The sequence below is a fragment of the Lipotes vexillifer genome, unplaced genomic scaffold (genome assembly GCF_000442215.2).
Source record: "Lipotes vexillifer unplaced genomic scaffold, Lipotes_vexillifer_v1.1 scaffold259, whole genome shotgun sequence".
NCBI classification, from domain to species: Eukaryota; Metazoa; Chordata; class Mammalia; order Artiodactyla; family Lipotidae; genus Lipotes; species Lipotes vexillifer.
In genome coordinates this window covers 175,140-196,740 of record NW_006797031.1, presented here as the reverse complement: position 1 = coordinate 196,740, position 21,601 = coordinate 175,140, and the positions used below count along the sequence as shown (strand labels likewise).

The 21,601-nt window shown below is 36.0% G+C and overlaps 1 protein-coding gene across 3 annotated transcripts in view; it reads left to right on the top strand.

Annotated features, from left to right (window-relative positions):
* CARF (calcium responsive transcription factor) overlaps positions 1 to 20,666 on the top strand; it is a 56,637-nt gene extending 35,971 nt beyond the window's left edge. For 2 of the 3 annotated variants that reach the window (XM_007469173.1, XM_007469174.1), the window contains 6 exons: positions 1,539 to 1,772; positions 3,439 to 3,601; positions 4,567 to 4,630; positions 17,365 to 17,495; positions 17,882 to 18,251; positions 20,285 to 20,666. In XM_007469173.1, the coding sequence (XP_007469235.1) occupies positions 1,539 to 1,772; positions 3,439 to 3,601; positions 4,567 to 4,630; positions 17,365 to 17,495; positions 17,882 to 18,251; positions 20,285 to 20,403 (1,081 nt within the window). In that variant the 3' untranslated portion in view covers positions 20,404 to 20,666. The remainder of the gene's footprint in view (positions 1 to 1,538; positions 1,773 to 3,438; positions 3,602 to 4,566; positions 4,631 to 17,364; positions 17,496 to 17,881; positions 18,252 to 20,284) is intronic. The other variant, XM_007469175.1, reaches the window with a different exon arrangement.
* Positions 20,667 to 21,601: the final 935 nt, after the last annotated feature.

Here is a 21,601-nt window from a genome sequence, read left to right as displayed (position 1 = left end):
GTCTTATTAGTTGCTCCCTAGGTATTAAAATGATTTACCACTGTATAAGCCATTGAGTTTATCGTCCAAATGTGGATAATTTTAACCAAAGAATTCTTTATACCATGTGGAAGTTTTTTCCCCAAATGATAAATACATATTTAGCAACACATTTTATTATATATTTAGTATGTTTTTTCAGATACTTATTAGGAACTGAACTTGCAGTCACCTACATATATTTTTTAAACCCATCTTTGATTACTTATGGCAGCCAGATATGAATTCTAAGCCCTATATAAAATTCCATTTTATATCTTTTATGTTTCAGGTTTTAAATAAGAAATATTAGCTTTCTTTCTTACTTTCCTTTATGTGCTGGTCCAGGTGAAGAATTTATAAGGGGGTTAAGTGTATGGAATATAGTTTTTAATGTGATCTTTAGAAAAAGTTTCAGATATATGAAAAATAAATACAATCAATAATTAGACTCTTCAGTTTGGAGAACATTTTGTATAATTTTTAAGTAGGCTCCGTTTCATGCAATATCAGACAGTGCAAGCATTTTGTATAAAGGTATTTATTAAAACTGTATCCTATCAGATCAGTTCATTTTCCTAGAATCTGTTTTACTGCATGGCTGTAAGAAATCTGTGTTCACCTTTTAGTTGATTCTCTTGCTCATTGGGGCAAAAGGAGCTGGAGTGCTATGGGGGCAGTATGTTGAGTTCCTGTCTGAGAAGATTCCCTCACATAGCTCAATCTTCGTAGGCACTAAATTATATCCACTCTTTGGTTAGGAGGATTATACGTACAACACAGAAGATGTAATTTGGGAACAAAATGGTAGAAGAATGGGAAAATACACAATTCAAAAGATGATTTTAAAATCTCATTATTCTGAGGTAAAATTTACTTAATATGAAATTTTAAATACCATTTTCATGTATACCTAAATCTTGCACCCTCCTTAACTTTAAGGACATAGTAAAAGTCTATAAAGGTTTATAAAGATTTTTATTCAATTGGGTATAAAGCCTATCTTAGAAGACTTAAGACAGAACATTTTAACTTTTATTTATATTTATTTTATTTTTATTTAATTTACTTAAAAATTTTAAATTTATATTTATTTAATATCATATAATCATATAATTTTTCTTAAACGATGATTCCTTCTCCTGATGAGTATTAACGTAAGTAACTATGATTGTTGCTTTTATTTTTTAAAATTTATTTATTTTTGGCTATGTTGGGTCTTCGTTTCTGTGCGAGGGCTTTCTCTAGTTGTGGCAAGCGGAGGCCACTCTTCATCGCGGTGCGTGGGCCTCTCACTATCGCGGCCTCTCTTGTTGTGGAGCACAGGCTCCAGATGCGCAGGCTGAGTAGTTGTGGCTCACGGGCTTAGTTGCTCCGCGGCAATGTGGGATCTTCCCAGACCAGGGCTCGAACCCATGTCCCCTGCATTGGCAGGCAGATTCTCAACCACTACACCACCAGGGAAGCCCTGATTCTTGCCTTTGTCTAGTAATATAATTTTAAGTATTTTTTCTTGTCAGGTGGTATGTACAGTTACCTACTCAGCAAGCTCATCAGTATCACGAATTAGAGACTCCCTGCCTCCCTTTATCACCTTCCCCTTTTCCTATGTCTTCTCTTGAAGAAGAGGAAACTGCAGTTAGAGATGAGAACTGTACATTACCCTCACGTCTACATCCTCAAGTAGCACATAAAATTCAAGAATTAGTATCACAGGGAATACAACAAGTGTATGCAGTAAGGAAACAGCTAAGGTACAGTAGAAACAAATTGTTCTTTTTCATTTTTCATTTCTGTTTGTTGGTTTAAATAATGCACTTAATATTATAGACATGTTCCAGGATATAGGCTATCAGAGTAGATAAGGAATATAGTTTATTAATTTATTAAAATAATCTTATTTATGAACTGATCATTTTTCTGCAGATGCTTGGCAAGCCATAAGTAATGATTCGAATTACTCATTTGAGATATTCCATATTCATATTTGGCAAATTGGACTATTTCTAAATGATATATACATTGAACTATGTACTAAATACCTTTACAGAAAAAAAATTTGTAGAAAAGATTTTAAAACGTGGGCCAAGATACTTGTTTTAACCTATTTGAAATGCAATTAAATTTTATTACAACAAAAGAATGTGGATAGTTTTTTTGTTTAATGAAATTTTATAGATAGTACTCTGGTCTAATTTTATTGATACTTAGGATATAATAATAATTATTATGTGGCACTTAGTATGTATGTGCCAGCTATTGTGCTAAGCACTTATAGGTATGATCTCATTTATTCTTATGACTCATGAAGTTTGTGTATTTATCCTCGTTCTGCAGATGAGGAAATGGGGACTCAGGGTGGTTAAAGATATACAGGCAGAACTGAAATCTAGGTCTGACTACAGCCTGTGCTCTCCAGCATGATTTCTGCTACTTAACTGACCTTATTCCTTCTGGTTATTGTGTAGTCTGATCTGAACAACACAATGAGTATTTCCCAGGATTATTTCCTAATTAATACATGACTTTTCTATTTAGCAGCTTTCTTAGACATTTTATGTTTATTTCCATTGGGGCATTCTTAGAACAGAGCCAGAGTTTGGTAAGCCATCCACTATTTTACTAAACCTATATTATAAAAACAGAGGTATAATACAGCTCTTCAATGTGGTCTACTGAATGTAATGCACAAAGAATATATATATTGAATTTATCATTTCTTTTATATCTTTATTTTTTATAACCATAGTATGGCAATGCTGCCTTTTATTTCTATCTTCTCATTTGTCTACTTGTAAAATTTGAGCAGACATATTTCATATATTAATTGATGACTTTTGAAAGCAATGAAACATGGTGTTTATATGTATAACTTTGGTATAGGCCCAGTCTCTCTTACTTACTAGCTAGGTGTTTAACTTTGGGAAAATGATTGGGTTGGCCAAAAAGTTAATTCGGATTTTTCCCTAACAGCTTATGAAAACCCGAACGAACTTTTTGGCCAATGTAATACTTAACTTCTGTAGCCCTCAGTTCTCTCATCTGTAAAGTGGGAATGATAATTATACCTACCTCACAGGATTATAGTGTGGGTTAAAGGAGATACTAGATGTGAAGTGTTCAGTGCAGTGCCTGGCATTCAAAAACATATTTAAATTGAAAATAGTGATTTTGTTAAATTCATAAAAATATCAAAGCTCATTCTAAGATATATAGGTGTTTAACCAATGAAAATATTACATTTCTTTAATCTGCGTGAATTCCATGACTTAATGTATGGGAAAAAAGTGGAAAAATATAAATTACTTATAAAGCTGTAAATCATACTTAGAAGTTTATACTAAAAGAGAACCTTTGTCATTTGATCTGAATTGATTGCTAGATTGTTTATGTTTTTATTCTATTTTATATTCTCCATAGAAAATTTGTGGAAAGGGAACTGTTCAAACCTGATGAGGTACCTGAAAGACATAATTTATCCTTTTTTCCAACTGTAAATGCTATAAAAAATCACATCCATGAGGTACAGAAATCCTTGAGAAATGGAGATAATGTATATAACTCAGAGATTATTCCAGCAACGGTATGGTTACAACTGTAATTCCTTATTTTATTAAAACAATCTTTCTCAGCTGATGCATGATTGCTATTAGACCATATAAGTAACTGTGATGTAAGGAAAAACGGTAGTATCTTTTTCTCAAAATGTGAACACTATGAACTCTCAGATAATGATTTGATTAAAATATTTTTTATTACTCTCACAAGAAGAAATATCAGCGAATTTCCAACTCTGACTATAATAACAATAGTAATCTTCACTTAAAAATCAACACATATTATCTCTGTAAAAAGTATATCTTATTCATTTAACAGATATTTATTGAGTACATACTGTGTATATCTCCACCTCTTTTTAAAATTTCAATAGAAGCAAGTTTAAATAGAATAGTTCAGAGTTGAATACACAAAGTGACGATGTTGGTTCTATATGCCGTCTATGGATATAAAGTTTACCTCACACTGTGATACTGTAGCTTTCTCCAGAAAAGTGGCCATTTCTATGAAAATTTTGCCTGATCTGAAGAGATTAATGTAGTTACCCAGGAGCTGCTAATTGTAAAACAAGCAGTGATTTTGGCATTAAAATCTCAAGTAGCAGTATTCTTTTCTCTATACATTTTTACTCTCTAAATTCAGTAACTGAATAGATTGAGATTTTTTTAAGGGAGAGCTACTATTCTTTTCTGTCCAAAACTCTTAGTTATTCACTATCCAAAGTTCAGGAACTAAAACAGATTTGGTTAGCAGTAGTCTTTGCCATCTACACTTGCTATCCAAATTCTTGCTATCTGACCTTAGGAAGCTAATTTATTTGCATAGTTAAATATACTTAATACTTTGAGAATGTGAACAAATAGAGTAGTTACAGAATAAAGCACATTTATACTATGACTGAATAAGATATGACAGTTGCATTGCTGTTTTAAAATAGTTTTCAAAATAAATGCTTTGTTCTTTTTACTGAAGTAAATGTTCCCATTTCAGCTTCAATGGACTACAGATAGTGGGAATATTCTCAGAGAGACTGTGACAGTTACACTTGCAGAAGGTAGGTTATCTTGAATACTTTTAAGATATAAAATCAAACAGTATTAAAATTGGAAGACATTTAAGATGTTATCTAATTTATCTCGTCTAATTTATGGATAAGGAAACCATGTCCCAAAGAGGCAAGAGCAACCATGTTAGGAGTTATCAAAATACTTCCAGCTATTTAAATTTCCTCCTATATAATCAGCTTTCCTTTTTTTTGGTATGGTTTTTTTGGTATGGTTTGTTTTTTCTCATATGTTCTTACTCCTTTGCTCTCTCAATACTCCACGCTTATTTCAACCCTTTTGTTCTCTCTTCTAGAAATGTCTTTGTCTAGAAATGTCTCTTCTAGAAATGTCTTTTCTCCTCTTCTGTATGGCGAACTCCTCTCATTACTCACATAGCAATCTCTTTGGCTTTAAATGCTCTCTTAACTTCACCCCCTATGTAAAGATGGATATTCACTCTTTTGTATTTCTCTCTGCATTTAACATGGTATCCTTTGTTTATGCATATGTATCTTTCATTATGATTTGAGAATCATATTTTATTCAAATTAATATACCTAGTTCTTAGCATAATGGCTTCTAAAAAGTTAACACTTAAATAGATGCTTTAGAATAAATTAATAATTATATACAGTACAATATTTTTTTATTCTTTGGCTTATTAACCTTTAAGAGTCACTTTGCCTATAAAATAACTCAAAAATGCAGATGACATGATACTATACATAGAGAATCCTAAAGATGCTACCAGAAAACTACTAGAGCGAATCGATGAATTTGGTAAAGTAGCAGGATACAAAATTAATGCACAGAAATCTCTGGCACTCCTATACACTAATGATGAAAAATCTGAAAGTGAAATTAAGAAAACACTCCCATTTACCATTGCAACAAAAAGAATAAAATATCTAGGAATAAACCTACCTAAGGAGACAAAAGACCTGTATGCAGAAAATTATGAGACACTGATGAAAGAAATTAAAGATGTTACAAACAGATGGAGAGATATACCATGTTCTTGGATTGGAAGAATCAACATTGTGAAAATGACTCTACTACCCAAAGCAATCTACAGATTCAATGCAATCCCTATCAAACAACCACTGGCATTTTTCACAGAAATAGAACAAAAAATTTCACAATTTGTGTAGAAACACAAAAGACCCCAAATAGCCAAAGCAATTTTGAGAACGAAAAATGGAGCTGGAGGAATCAGGCTCCCTGACTTCAGACTATACTACAAAGCTACAGTAATGAAGACAGTATGGTACTGGCACAAAAACAGAAATAGAGATTAATGGAACAGGATAGAAAGCCCAGAGATAAACCCACGCACATATGGTCACCTTATCTTTGATAAAGGAGGCAGGAATGTACAGTGGAGAAAGGGCAGGCTCTTCAATAAGTGGTGCTGGGAAAACTGGACAGGTATATGTAAAAGTATGAGATTAGAACACTCCCTAAGCCCATACACAAAAATAAACTCCAAATGGATTAAAGACCTAAATGTAAGGCCAGAAACTATCAAACTCTTAGAGGAAAACATAGGCAGAACACTCTATGACATAAATCACAGCAAGATCCTTCTTGACCCATCTCCTAGAGTAATGGAGATAAAAACAAAAATAAACAAATGGGACCTAATGAAACTTCAAAGCTTTTGCACAGCAAAGGAAACCATAAACAAGACCAAAAGACAGCCCTCAGAATGGGAGAAAATATTTGCAAATGAATCAACTGACAAAGGATTAATCTCTAAAATTTACAGGCAGCTCATGCAGCTCAATAACAAAAAAATAAACAACCCAATCCAAAAATGGGCAGAAGACCTAAATAGACATTTCTCCAAAGAAGATATACAGACTGCCAACAAACACATGAAAGAATGCTCAACATCATTAATCATTAGAGAAATGCAAATCAAAACTACAATGAGATATCATCTCACACCAGTCAGAATGGCCATCATCAAAAAATCTAGAAACAATAAATGCTGGAGAGGGTGTGGAGAAAAGGGAACACTCTTGCACTGCTGGTGGGAATGTGAATTGGTTCAGCCACTATGGAGAACAGTATGGAGGTTCCTTAAAAAACTACAAATAGAACTACCATAGGACCCAGCAATCCCACTACTGGGCATATACCCTGAGAAAACCATAATTCAAAAAGAGTCATGTACCAAAATGTTCATTGCAGCTCTATTTACAGTAGCCAGGAGACGGAAGCAACCTAAATGTCCATTGTCGCATGAATGGATAAAGAAGATGTGGCACATATATACAATGGAATACTACTCAGCCATAAAAAGAAACAAAATTGAGTTATTTGTAGTGAGGTGGATGGACCTAGAGTCTGTCATACAGAGTGAAGTAAGTCAGAAAGAGAAAGACAAACACCATATGCTAACACATATATATGGAATCTAAGAAAAAAAAAAAGTCATGAAAAACCTAGGGGTAAGATGGGAATAAAGACACAGACCTACTAGAGAATGGACTTGAGGATATGGGAAGGGGGAAGGGTAAGTTGTGACAAAGTGAGAGAGTGACATGGACATATATACACTAAACGTAAAATAGATAGCTAGTGGGAAGCAGCTGCATAGCACAGGGAGATCAGCTCGGTGCTTTGTGACGACCTTCAGGGGTGGGATAGGGAGGGCATGAGGGAGGGAGATGCAAGAGGGAAGGGGTATGGGAACATATGTATATGTATAACTGATTCACTTTGTTATAAAGCAGAAAGTAACACACCATTGTAAAGCAATTATACTCCAATAAAGGTGTTAAAAAAAAGAATTTTTTGTAACTTACCTTTTAATATAAATAAGGAATTCCCTCCTCAGTTCCATTTTTTTAACATTTAATATGTAATTAATTTAAGTCATAGTACCTTCACCAGTAACATAAAAAAAATAATAAACGGGCACAAGCTGCAGCTAGAAGCACGGACCTCAGAGACGGGCGCGAGCCAGGGGGGGCAGGGGGCCGCGGCTGGAAGCGTGGACCCCAGAGACGGGAAGGAGACGCTGGGGCTGCTGCTGCCGCCACCGGGGGGGCCTGTGTGCGAGCACAGGTCAGTATCCAAGCCCCTCTTCCGGGGAGCCTGTGCGGCCTGCCACTGCCGGGTTCCCGGGACCCAGGGACAGCTTCCCAGGGAGGACGCACGGCGGGCCTCAGGCTGGTGCAACGTCATGCTGGCCTCTGCCGCCGCAGGCCCGCCCCGCACGCCGTGCCCCTCCCTTCCCCCGGCCTGAGTGCACCAGAGCCCCCGAGTCAGCAGCTCCTTTAACCCCGTCCTGTCTGAGCAAAAAACAGACGCCCTCCAGCGACCTACATGCAGAGGCAGGGCCAAATCCAAAGCTGAGCCCCTGGGAGCTGTGAGAACAAAGAAGAGAAAGGGAAATCTCTCCCAGCAGCCTCAGAAACAGTGGATTAAAGCTCCACAAGCAACTTGATGTACCCTGCATCTGTGGAATACATGAATAAACAGCGAATCATCCCAAATTAAGGAGGTGGACTTGGAGAGCAAGATCTGATTTTTTCCCCCTTTTTCTCTTTTTGTGAACGTTTATGTGTATGCTTCTGTGTGAGATCTTGTCTGTATAGCTTTGCTTGCACCATTTGTCCTAGGGTTCTATCTGTCCATTGTTTTTTTAATTTTTAATTATTTTTCTTAATAATTAATTTTAATTTTAATAATTCTATTATACTTTACCTTCTTTCTTTCTTTCTTTCTTTCCTTCCTTCCTTCCCTCCTTTAGACAACGAATCATCCCAAATTGAGGAGGTAATACTTTACCTTCTTTCTATCTTTCCTTCCTTCCTTCCCTCCTTTAGACAACGAATCATCCCAAATTGAGGAGGTGGACTTTGAGAGCAAGATATATGATTTTTTCCCCTTTACCTCTTTTTGTGAGGGTGTATGTGTATGCTTCTGCGTAAGATTTTGTCTGTATAGCTTTGCTTCCACCATTTGTCCTAAGGTTCTATCCGTCCCTTTTTTTTTTCTAAATAATTATTTTTTAATTCAATAACTTTATTATACTTTATTTTACTGTATCTTCTTTCTGTCTTTTTTCCTTCCTTCCCTCCTCCTTCCTTCCTTCCTCCCTCCCTCGCTCCCTCCTTTCCTTCTTGCCTTCTTTCCTTTTCTTCTTTCTTTCTTTCTTCCTTCCCTCCTTCCTTCCTTCCTTCCCTCCTTCCCTCCTTTCTTTCTTTCTTTCTTCCTACTTCTACTAATTCTCTTTACTTTCTCTCCCTTTTATTCTGAGCCGTGTGGATGAAAGGCTCTTACTGCTCCAGCCAGGAGTCAGGACTCTGCCTCTGAGGTGGGAGAGCCAACTTCAGGACACTGGTCAACAAGAGACCTCCCAGCTCCACATAATATCAAACGGTGATAATCTCCCAGAGACCTCCATCTTAACACCAGCACCCAGCTTCACTCAACGACCAGCAAGCTACAGTGCTGGACCCCCTATGCCAAACAACTAGCAAGACAGGAACACAACCCCACCCATTAGCAGAGAGGCTGCCTAAAATCATAATAAGTCCACAGACACCCCAAAACACACCACCAGACGTGGACCTGCCCACTAGAGAGGTAAGATTCAGCCTCATCCACCACAACACAGGCACTAGTCCCCTCCACCAGGAAGCCTACACAACCCAATGAACCAACCTTAGCCACTGGAGACAGACATCAAAAACAACAGGAACTACGAACCTGCAGCCTGCAAAAAGGCGACCCCAAACACAGTAAGATAAGAAAAACGAGAAGACAGAAAAACACAGCAGATGAAGGAGCAAGATAAAAATGCACCAGACCTAACAAATGAAGAGGAAATAGGGAGTCTCCCTGAAAAAGAATTCAGAATAATGATAGTAAAGATGATCCAAAATCTTGGAAATAGAATAGACAAAATGCAAGAAACATTTAACAAGGACCTAGAAGAACTAAAGATGAAACAAACAACCATGAACAACACAATAAATTAAATTTAAAATACTCTAGATGGGATCAATGGCAGAATAACTGAGGCAGAAGAACGGATAAGTGATCTGAAAGATAAAATAGTGGAAATAAATACTGCAGAGCAGAATAAAGAAAAAAGAATGAAAAGAACTGAGGACAGTCTCAGAGACCACTGGGACAACATTAAACACACCAACATTCGAATTATAGGGGTTCCACAAGAAGAGAAAAACAAAGGAACTGAGAAAATATTTGAAGAGATTATAGTTGAAAACTTCCATAATATGGGAAAGGAAATAGTTAATCATGTCCGGGAAGCACAGAGAGTCCTATACAGGATAAATCCAAGGAGAAATACGCCAAGACACATATTAATCAAACTGTCAAAAATTAAATACAAAGAAAGCATATTAAAAGCAGCAAGCGGAGGGGGGGCTTCCCTGGTGGCGCAGTGGTTGAGAGTCCGCCTGCCAATGCAGGGAACACGGGTTCATGCCCCGGTCCGGGAAGATCCCACATGCCGCGGAGCGGTAGGGCCCGTGATCCATGGCCGCTGAGCCTGCGCGTCCGGAGCCTGTGCGCCACAACGGGAGAGGCCACAACAGTGAGAGGCCCATGTATCGGAAAAAAACCCCAAAAAACAGCAAGGGAATAACAACAAATAACACACAAGGGAATCCCCATAAGGTTAACAGCTGATCTTTCAGCAGAAACTCTGCAAACCAGAAGGGAGTGGTAGGACATACTGAAAGTGATGAAGGAAAAAAACCTGCAACCAAGATTACTCTACCCAGCAAGTATCTCATTCAGATTTGATGGAGAAATTAAAACCTTTACAGACAAGCAAAAGCTGAGAGAGTTCAGCACCACCAAACCAGCTTTACAACAAATGCTAAAGGAACTTCTCTAGACAAAAACACAAGAGAAGGAAAAGTCCTATAATAACGAACCCAAAACAATTTAGAAAATGGGAATAGGAACATACATATCGATAATTACCTTAAATGTAAATGGACTAAATGCTCCCACCAAAAGACACAGATTGGCTGAATGGATACAAAAACAAGACCCATATATATGCTGTCTACAAGAGACCCACTTCAGACCTAGAGACACATACAGACTGAAAGTAAGGGGATGGAAAAAGATATTCCATGCAAATGGAAACCAAAAGAAAGCTGGAGTAGCAATTCTCATATCAGACAAAATAGACTTTAAAATAAAGACTATTAGAAGAGACAAAAAAGGACACTACATAATGATCAAGAGATCGATCCAGGAAGACGATATAACAATTGTAAATATTTATGCACCCAACATAGGAGCACCTCAATACATAAGGCAAAAACTAACAGCCGTAAAAGGGGATATCAACAGTAACACATGCATAGTAGAGGACTTCAACACCCCACTTTCACCAATGGACAGATCATCCAAAATTAAAATAAATAAGGAAACACAAGCTTTAAATGATACATTAAACAAGATGGACTTAATTGATATTTATAAGACATTCCATCCAAAAACAGCAGAATACACATTTTTCTCAATTGCTCATGGAACATTCTCCAGGATAGGTCATATCTTGGGTCACAAATCAAGCCTTGGTAAATTTAAGAAAATTGAAATTGTATCAAGTATCTTTTCCGACCACAGCGCCATGAGACTAGATATGAATTACAAGAAAAGATCTGTAAAAAATACAGACACATGGAGGCTAAACAATACACTACTTAATAATGAAGTGATCACTGAAGAAATCAAAGAGGAAATTAAAAAATACCTAGAAACAAATGACAGTGGAGACACAATGACCCAAAACCTATGGGATGCAGCAAAAGCAGTTCTAAGAGGGAAGTTTATAGCAATACAAGCCCACCTTAAGAAGCAGGAAACATCTCCAATAAACAACCTAACCTTGGACCTCAAGCAATTAGAGAAAGAAGAACAAAAAAACCCCAAAGCTAGCAGAAAGAAAGAAATCATAATGATCAGATCAGAAATAAATGAAAAAGTAATGAAGGAAACAGTAGCAAAGATCAATAAAACTAAAAGCTGGTTCTGTGAGAAGATAAACAAAATTGATAAACCATTAGCCAGACTCATCAAGAAAAAAAGGGAGAAGACTCAAATCAATAGAATCAGAAATGAAAAAGGAGAAGTAACAACTGACACTGCAGAAATACAAAAGATCATGAGGGATTACTACAAGCAACTCTATGCCAATAAAATGGACAATCTGGAAGAAATGGACAAATTCTTAGAAATGCACAAACTGCCAAGACTGAATCAGGAAGAAATAGAAAATATGAACAGACCAATCACAAACACTGAAATTGAAACTGTGATTAAAAATCTTCCAACAAACAAAAGCCCAGGACCAGATGGCTTCACAGGCGAATTCTATCAAACATTTAGAGAAGAGCTAACACCTATCCTTCTCAAACTCTTCCAAAATATAGCAGAGGGAGGAACACTCCCAAACTCATTCTACGAGGCCACCATCACCTTGATACCAAAACCAGACAAGGATGTCACAAAGAAAGAAAACTACAGGCCAATATCACTGATGAACATAGATGCAAAAATCCTCAACAAAATACTAGCAAACAGAATCCAACAGCACATTAAAAGGATCATACACCATGATCAAGTGGGGTTTATTCCAGGAATGCAAGGATTCTTCAATATACGCAAATCTATCAATGTGATTAACCATATTAACAAATTGAAGGAGAAAAACCATATGATCATCTCAATAGATGCAGAGAAAGCTTTTGACAAAATTCAACACCCATTTATGATAAAAACCCTGCAGAAAGTAGGTGTAGAGGGAACTTTCCTCAATATAATAAAGGCCGTATATGACAAGCCCACAGCCAACATCATCCTCAATGGCGAAAAACTGAAAGCATTTCCACTAAGGTCAGGAACAAGACAAGGTTGCCCACTCTCACCACTCTTATTCAACATAGTTTTGGAAGTTTTAGCCACAGCAATCAGAGAAGAAAAGGAAATAAAAGGAATCCAAATCGGAAAAGAAGAAGTAAAGCTGTCACTGTTTGCAGATGACATGATACTATACATAGAGAATCCTAAAGATGCTACCAGAAATCTACTAGAGCTAATCAATGAATGTGGTAAAGTAGCAGGATGCAAAATTAATGCACAGAAATCTCTGGCATTTCTATACACTAATGATGAAAAATCTGAAAGTGAAATCAAGAAAACACTCCCATTTACCATTGCAACAAAAAGAATAAAATATCTAGGAATAAACCTACCTAAGGAGACAAAAGACCTGTATGCAGAAAATTATAAGACACTGATGAAAGAAATTAAAGATGATACAAACAGATGGAGAGATATACCATGTTCTTGGATTGGAAGAATCAACATTGTGAAAATGACTCTACTACCCAAAGCAATCTATAGATTCAATGCAATCCCTATCAAACTACCACTGGCATTTTTCACAGAACTAGAACAAAAAATTTCACAATTTGTATGGAAACACAAAAGACCCCGAATAGCCAAAGCAATCTTGAGAACAAAAAATGGAGCTGGAGGAATCAGGCTGCCTGACTTCAGACTATACTACAAAGCTACAGTAATCAAGACAGTATGGTACTGGCACAAAAACAGAAAGATAGATCAATGGAATAGGATAGAAAGCCCAGAGATAAACCCATGCACATATGGTCACCTTATCTTTGATAAAGGTGGCAGGAATATACAGTGGAGAAAGGACAGCCTCTTCAATAAGTGGTGCTTGGGAAAACTGGACAGGTACATGTAAAAGTATGAGATTAGATCACTCCCTACACCATACACAAAACTGAGCTCAAAATGGATTAAAGACCTAAAGGTAAGGCCAGAAACTATCAAACTCTTAGAGGAAAACATAGGCAGAACACTCTTTGACATAAATCACAGCAAGATCCTTTTTGACCCACCTCCTAGAGAAATGGAAATAAAAACAAAAATAAACAAATGGGACCTAATGAAACTTAAAAGCTTTTGCACAGCACAGGAAACCATAAGACCAAAATACCACCCTCAGAATGCGAGAAGATATTTGCAAATGAATCAACTGACAAAGGATTAATCTCCAAAATTTACAAGCAGCTCATTGCAGCTCAATAGCAAAAAAACAAACAACGCAATCCAAAAATGGGCAGAAGACCTAAATAGACATTTCTCCAAAGAAGATATACAGACTGCCAACAAACACTTGAAAGAATGCTCAACATCATTAATCATTAGAGAAATGCAAATCAAAACTACAATGAGATATCATCTCACACCGGTCAGAATGGCCATCATCAAAAAATCTCGAAACAGTAAATGCTGGAGAGGGTGTGGAGAAAAGGGAACACTCTTGCACTGCTGGTGGGAATGTGAACTGGTTCAGCCACTATGGAGAACAGTATGGAGGTTCCTTAAAAAACTACAAATAGAACTACCATAGGACCCAGCAATCCCACTACTGGGCATATACCCTGAGAAAACCATAATTCAAAGAGTCATGTACCAAAATGTTCATTGCAGCTCTGTTTACAATAGCCAGGAGATGGAAACAACCTAAGTGCCCATCATCGGAAGAATGGGTAAAGAAGATGTGGCACATATATACAATGGAATATTGCTCAGCTATAAAAAGAAACAAAATTGAGTTATTTGTAGTGAGGTGGATGGACCTAGAGTCTGTCATACAAAGTGAAGTAAGTCAGAAAGAGAACGACAAATACCATATGCTAACACATATATATGGAATTCAAGGAAAAAAAAATGTCATGAAGAACCTAGGGGTAAGACAGGTATAAAGACACAGACCTACTGGAGAACGGACTTGAGGATATTGGGAGGGGGAAGGGTGAGCTGTGATAGGGCGAGAGAGAGACATGGGCATATATACACTAACAAACGTAAGGTAGATAGCTAGTGGGAAGCAGCCTCATGGCACAGGGAGATCAGCTCGGTGCTTTGTGACCACCTAGAGGGGTGGGATAGGGAGGGTACGAGGGAGGGAGATGCAAGAGGGAAGAGATATGGGAACATATGTATATGTATAACTGATTCACTTTGTTATAAAGCAGATACTAACCATTGTAAAGTAATTATACCCCAATAAAGATGTTAAAAAAAAAAAAAGAAAAACATACCTAAAAAAAACACGCTAATCTCACAAACACAGCCAGAAATAATGTTTTGCCAGTTATCTAGGCATCTAGGTCCAGTCAAGTTGACACATAAAATTGACCATCACCAGAGGTAATTGTCAACAAGGAATTGTGTACCTCAGGCAACAACAACAAAAAGTAATAATAATTCACAAAGTCTTTAGAATTATTCATTTGTTCTGTGTATAATAACTCAGTGTGATAAATGCTGAGCCTAAGAAAAAAGTAAGTTTCTTGCTCCATTGAATTTAAAGTTTAGCAAGAGTAAAAGGCACTACAGTATATTCTAATGAATTACTCTTATGAATTGTGCCATGAGAGAATTGTGCCAAATTGTATGGGAATGGTGATAGAGACATGCAGCTTAGTTTAAAAGTTACTTTCTCAAGTGTCCCTTCCCTACTCTCTAGACTGAGAACTGAAGAATGAATAGGAATTTGCCAGTCAAAGGAATAGCATGTTTGAAGGCTGAGCAAGAAAGTGCTTGCTGTGTCCAAGGAACTTAAGAAAGCTAGTGTAAAGTATAGACAATGCTTAGAGATAAAACTGGTTAAACAAAACAGATTTAGGAGGCCCTTTCAGCAGTCCAAGTGAAAGGTGATAGTGGTATAGATTACAGTTGGTGACATTTATACTAGAATTAGGCAGATTTAAGAGTTATTTAAAAAATTGAATTTAAAGGCCTTGGTTATTGATTGAATAAGTGTAGGAGGTAAAAGAGTGGGAATGATCTGGGATGACTCCTGAGTTTCTTCCATGAGCAACTGACTGACAGTGGCATTTACTGAGCTCAGCAATCCTGGCATAAGAGTTGGGTATTGGTAGCAGGGGAGAGAAAAAGATCCTGTCATCAAGTTTGGAAAAGCGTGAGTACCAAGCATTTCAATGAGGTGGATTGGAAGAAACCCATATTGGCGTGGCTGAAGAGTGAATGGGAGATGAATAAAGAAGCAGAGACAGTGTGGACCACTTCAAAAAGTTTTCTATGAAGTGGGTATGGGGTTGAGGGAAGGTATGTTAGGACAGGAGAGACCTGAAGAGATAGATGAAGATGCAGGTACTTGATAGGTTTGGTGATGGGAAGTTGAGTACATTTCTATCTGATAGCTTCTCTTTTCTCTTTAAGTAAGTGTTAAGAATGAGAAAAGATCACAGGAAGGGTGACCAAGATTTGAGGAAAATGGAGATTTAATATCATCCCTGATATAGAGTGAGAGAAACATTATAAGATTGTCATATACATGAAGGTCCTATTGAGGCTGATGATCATGAATTGGTATTAGTAGTGACAGCGAATTTCTTCTTCAGTGACATTCAGCTTTACATGTATAGGCCCTGGAAGCCATTTTCATCCAGAATTAGGATTTTACCAGGGCGTTATGACCAAAGGACAGAGGGGAAAGGGAGTTTAAGGTATTTGCAAGAGAGTGACTAAAATTATAAGCCCAGGACTCTAAGCTGGATGGGGAGAGAATTTTGTTAAGGAAGACAGTGATGGATCTGAAGAAAACTGAGGAATTAGTTAACTGGAGGTTCACATGAAGTTGAAGCAGAATTGTAGTAGAGTACCTGAGCAAAATCCCTGGAAGAATAGAGGTTGTGATCAGAGAATGGGATGTTTGAATTAGAGATTTTACATGTGGAATAATAGTCCCAGGTATAATCATAGTAGCAGGTAACTGTAGCATAGTGAGGTGGGACAGTTAGAAATGAAGCAGCCAAGAAAAGTGAGAGCACTGTTAATCCTTGAGGAAAATTCTCCTATTATCCTGATTTTACTCATGAGGAAACTGAAATTTAGAAACTGAGTTAAATAGAATGTTGAAGGCTACAGAGAAAAGCCAGCACTTAAGTCCATCCTTGTCTGACACCAGGACCATTTTTTAAAATTACTCCATTACACGGGTGTGTTATGCAGTATGGGAGCAATAAGTAGTTGTTGATGATTGGTTTTAATTGGTTTTTGATTACCTTAAAGAGATGAATATATTTGGGTTAACATATAAGAATTACATGAGAAGGACTCAAATTCCTGAAGGGCAATTACGTTAAAAATTGAGATATTTAGAAAAGAAAAATTTTTACTCTTCTTTATTTATTCAAAAATGAGTTATTGAAAGAAATTTATTATTATTATTATTGAAGACCTAATTTATGCCAGGCATTGTCCTAGGCACTAGGGTTATCAAAGATGAGTTAAGTTTGGTCTTTGTAACTGAGATATTCAATAGGTGTTCCACATCTGGAGAAGCTTAGGTCCAGCATTATAGCATGAAAAAAATGGACTAGATTAGAACTACACGTATAGAATCTTTTAAGGAAAAAAATAGCTTCTTACATCCCTTCCTAGATATACTGAATTAAAATTACTGGAGATTGAATCTAGGAACTTATTTTTTAAAGTTTAGTGATTCTGATGATCTACCAGGTTCTGGAAGTAGTAGACTAGATAACTTCTTAAAGTCCATTTCAAACCTTTGACCTTATTTCCTATTCCATTTCTGATAGTAAGGATTGTAATAAAGTATATCCTAGAAGCCATAAAAATTACTTTGTTTTAATAGTTTATTTTTTATATAATTTAGGAAATTCACAAGGAGAAGCAATTTCCAGCAAAGTGGAAACAAATCAGACAAGGGGTTCTTTGTGTCCAGAGCCAGCGCACTTGCTCTCCTCACTTTCTTCATTTCAGCCAAAAATATTCACACAACTACAGGTAAGTATCCAGTGTAATAGCCAAATTTGGGGCCCTTATCGTTCTTCCTCAATCTTCCCTCTTTTATTAGGGATTTAACAGAATTGTTATAGAATTATAAAGATGATCAAAGATGTTTTCATCATTAATTTTCTGACTTTTTTGTGTCTTGATTTAAGATGATAATTCAAACAATATGTTTTGGAAAAGTTTGAATTGACTATGCATGCGATAAAATTAGTTGTACTAATTTTCATTTGGTTCTTGTTTCTGTCCTCCTTAATATTTGTTATTAACTATACTCTTAGCTTTTATTCCAATTTTGTGTCAAAAGAGTAATATATTTGATAAGAAAAACATACATAGTAAATTCAAACATTTTGATGTAACTCTTTTCGGTTCAAAAGGGTTTGCAGTTGCAACCAAGATTCACATCTTCTGATGGATCACCAGCTCTGATATCAGTAAATAATCACCCCTCCTCCAGTCCTTCAAGACTTCTGGATTCAGTAGGAAGTGCTGTAATGAATAATAATTCTCTACTGCTTGGTCAAACTCATTGCCTTCAAACAGATACATGCCTAACCCAAAACAATAGTATTTCCTCTACCATGGGTAACCTTCCAGGACCCGATCAAAATCTGGTTGCAGTGGATCAGCTGGTGGAAGTTGGAGATGTTGAGGATACAGAGAATCTGGAAGGAAATGTTCATCGGATTCTGCTGGGAAATGTGCATACCATTCCAATACAGATTATAGACAGCCACCCAGCCCTTAGTAAGTTAAAATCATATGATTTTATTTTTTTTAACCTTTATGGACTATTATCACTATTACACTAGAGAAAAAAAAACTGTCATTTCTACTCAGTGGGTTTATAATATATTAATAAATCAAGTAAAACCAGGAGAAAAAGGGAAGAAATTTGGTGACCATGAGTTTAATAACTTTTAAATATTTTAATGTTTTTCTTTATCAAAATTATTCATTCCCTAATTACCTAGTTTTACATGGAAAATCTGTGGTGATGTGAAATCAGGAAGGTCATTTTTTTTTTTTTTTAGGAAGGTCATTTTTGAATGCATGAAAAAAAATTAGAGAAACTCTAAAAGGAAAACTATTTAGTGTAAAGGTTATTATGGAAAAATTGATACACACAAAGAAAAATGGGATGAACTGGCAGATATAAAGGTTAAAAGGAGGATTTTGAGTTATAGACTTAAATGTTGAGTTCTATAGAAATTGAAAGGGAACTAGTAAGACTTGGGGACTGGGTTTTAATCCAAGACTTTGTTGCCTTCACTTTGGAATGAACCCAGTCAACATAGTAATAAATTCTATTAATTGCTACTTGACCTATGCCACTTCTTTTCACACAAATTGTTCTGGATTGGGCGTTTTTGTGGGAAAAGTTCTGCAGTTTGCTTTGAAGAACAAAAATCTTCATAGAAATTATCCTTAGAACATATATTTTCCCCTCCATGTGTGAGATAGTGCCTTCCAGAAAAAAATCATTGGCTTTTAAATTTATAGGAAACATACTTTTAAGAAAATTTATCCAGAGGGCTGTGGCAGTTGTCTTTAGGAACTTTAGGAGAAGAGAGAGAAAAGGAATATACATGAACTAATCCTCACAACTACTCCATGGAATAGCTAGTAGTGTCCCCATTCTACAGATGAGGAGACCAAGGCTCTGGGAGGTTAAGTAATTGCCTAAAAATCACATCTAGTAAGTGACAGAGAGGGCATTTAAACCCAGATCTGTCTGCCTCCAAAACTTCTTCCAGTTCTAAGATCTCTCGTCCCTCCATTGTGCCAAGGTTTTCTGGGAGCTGTAATTCAGATTGCCTTAAAGGGCACCCTCTTTGGATCTGAACTTGCATGATCTATCAAGTTAGATCATGATTTTAGGGACTACTTCACCTAAATATGAATTCTCAGAATCACTCAAATCCATCCTCTACTGGTTTTCTCGATATGGTGTAGGCTAAACTCTAACACACCGGTATGTGACAAGCATTAGGTGTGTTCAACACACTTTTCTGAGCAAGTATAGTCCCCTTAACCTTGGTTCCCCATAGCAACTGAAAAACTGATATTCCTGAGAAAGAGAAAGATTTTATCTTAGGTATCCCACCTGCCAGATCACAGTAGTGTTGCTGGTTTGCTACATTTACATTAATTTGGTCATAAGTACTTTGAAATCAGAATGGTAGTACATTCTGAAATGTTTCCCATAAGCAAACACATAGCTCATGCAGCTAAGTCAGAGCTATCATTTAAGATGTTGCATATTTTTTCTGAAGTATTTAAGTAGTGTGGTTTCTTTAGGGAGACAACATTGAGTGAGTATGGCGACCATATGAGAATGGTAACACATCAGTGGATTTGTAGTATATGTTTGCTGTTTGTAAAAAAAAAAAAATCATTTTCAAATAATGAGAGGCTTCCTGACTTTTAGTCACACATATTTTTAAAGACAGTTGAGTTTAAATATGAGATATTCCTCGTAATTTTATCAAATTATGGACTAATTTTTGGTCAAAGAATCTTTTGAAGCGTGTAATTTGCAGTTTTCTTGGTCTCTTTTTTTTTTCCGTACTGAAGGAATTTAATATGAATGACCGTTAAGATGTCAGAAGTATTGAGTTCTCAAATACACCAACTGATTTTCTAAATTACTTGATTCTTTTTCCAAACTACTGTTTGTTTGTTTTTTGCCTTGCTTCTAAATTCATATAATTCTAAAGATTCCAGTATTATAAATTATATTAACCCTTAGGGTTTTTCTTTTATGTTCGGTTTTAAAGTTGAAGAAAGTCCAGAAGGTACCATTTCTGTGAACCAAGTTAAGCAAGAACCCAAAGAACCAGCATTATCTATGGAAGCAAAAAAAAAATTGGACTGTAAGAAATTGTCTGCTACATAAATTATTGAAGCTTTTCAGAATTTACAACTCTGGTGACTTCTGATGTCATAAAAAAGAAGGTGAATATTATCACAGCGCAGCATTGTGATAAGTGGACTGAAGACTGGTTTAATGAGCAGCTTTAATTTAAAACTGACATATTTGTTGCTAACTCCCTATTTTTACCTTAAGAGATATTTTATTCCTCTTATTTTGTATAATTCTTATGCTTTTTGATTATCTGATAAGGCCAGTATTTCAAAAGGTCATCTGAACGTATCCACTTATCTAATTCATCCTCTGGAAATTAGATATTAATTTTGGTTCTTAAAAAAGAACAACAAAAAAAGTGTGTGAGTTTGTGTGTGTTTGTGTGTGTGTGTGTGGTGAATTTTTTTGAGTTCTGAAAGAGTTATTCCCTCTTTAAAGTTGTGAAGAAAATTTTTAAATTGGCAGACGAGAGAATAGCTGAAGTCTGTCTCATTTGGAAAGAAAAACAACAGATTTTACATCATAACATGAAGCCCAACATTCACATCTGTGAAAACTATGTATTGCATTTTAGCTTCTTCCATTCTAATTTTTATACTTAAAACTACAAACCAGTAGTATACCGATGGTTGTCTAGTAGAAATTTACAGTGTCTTGGTAAGTACTGAGAGTTTTAACTTGAATCAGATAAGCAAGAGAAATAAATGTTTTTTGCATGGATTTATACAGTATTGTAGTTAAAATACTGCTTATGGGTTGAAAAATGTAGAAATTGAGAGAATTCAGAAAGAATAATAGAATTCCCTGGTGTTAACAGATAATTAGGGGAACTTTTTGATATCAGCAGAAGATTTTTCTTTTTTTTTTTTTTCCCCCTATTTTGTATTGAAGATTCAGCTCTGGTTAGAAAAGAATTTGAGCTGTATTTATTTTTCTGTGCCAGAGTTCTTAATGAATTGATGGTATTAAAATTTATAGTATTTGAAGGTAAAGATTTATAGTTGAAAATTTAGTTCATATTTAAAACTTTAAAACAACTGGTGTGTTATATTTGCTTGTTGAATAAGCATATTTACTTCAAATACTGAACAAGTACTAATGAGTATATTCATTATAAGCTTCTCTTTTCCAGAAGATTGGTAACCTAGAAATGTCAATTATAACTATCAAGAAATCACCTAAAGGCTTTTTTTCCCTGTAGAGACCATGTGTGGGTTTATTTAAATTT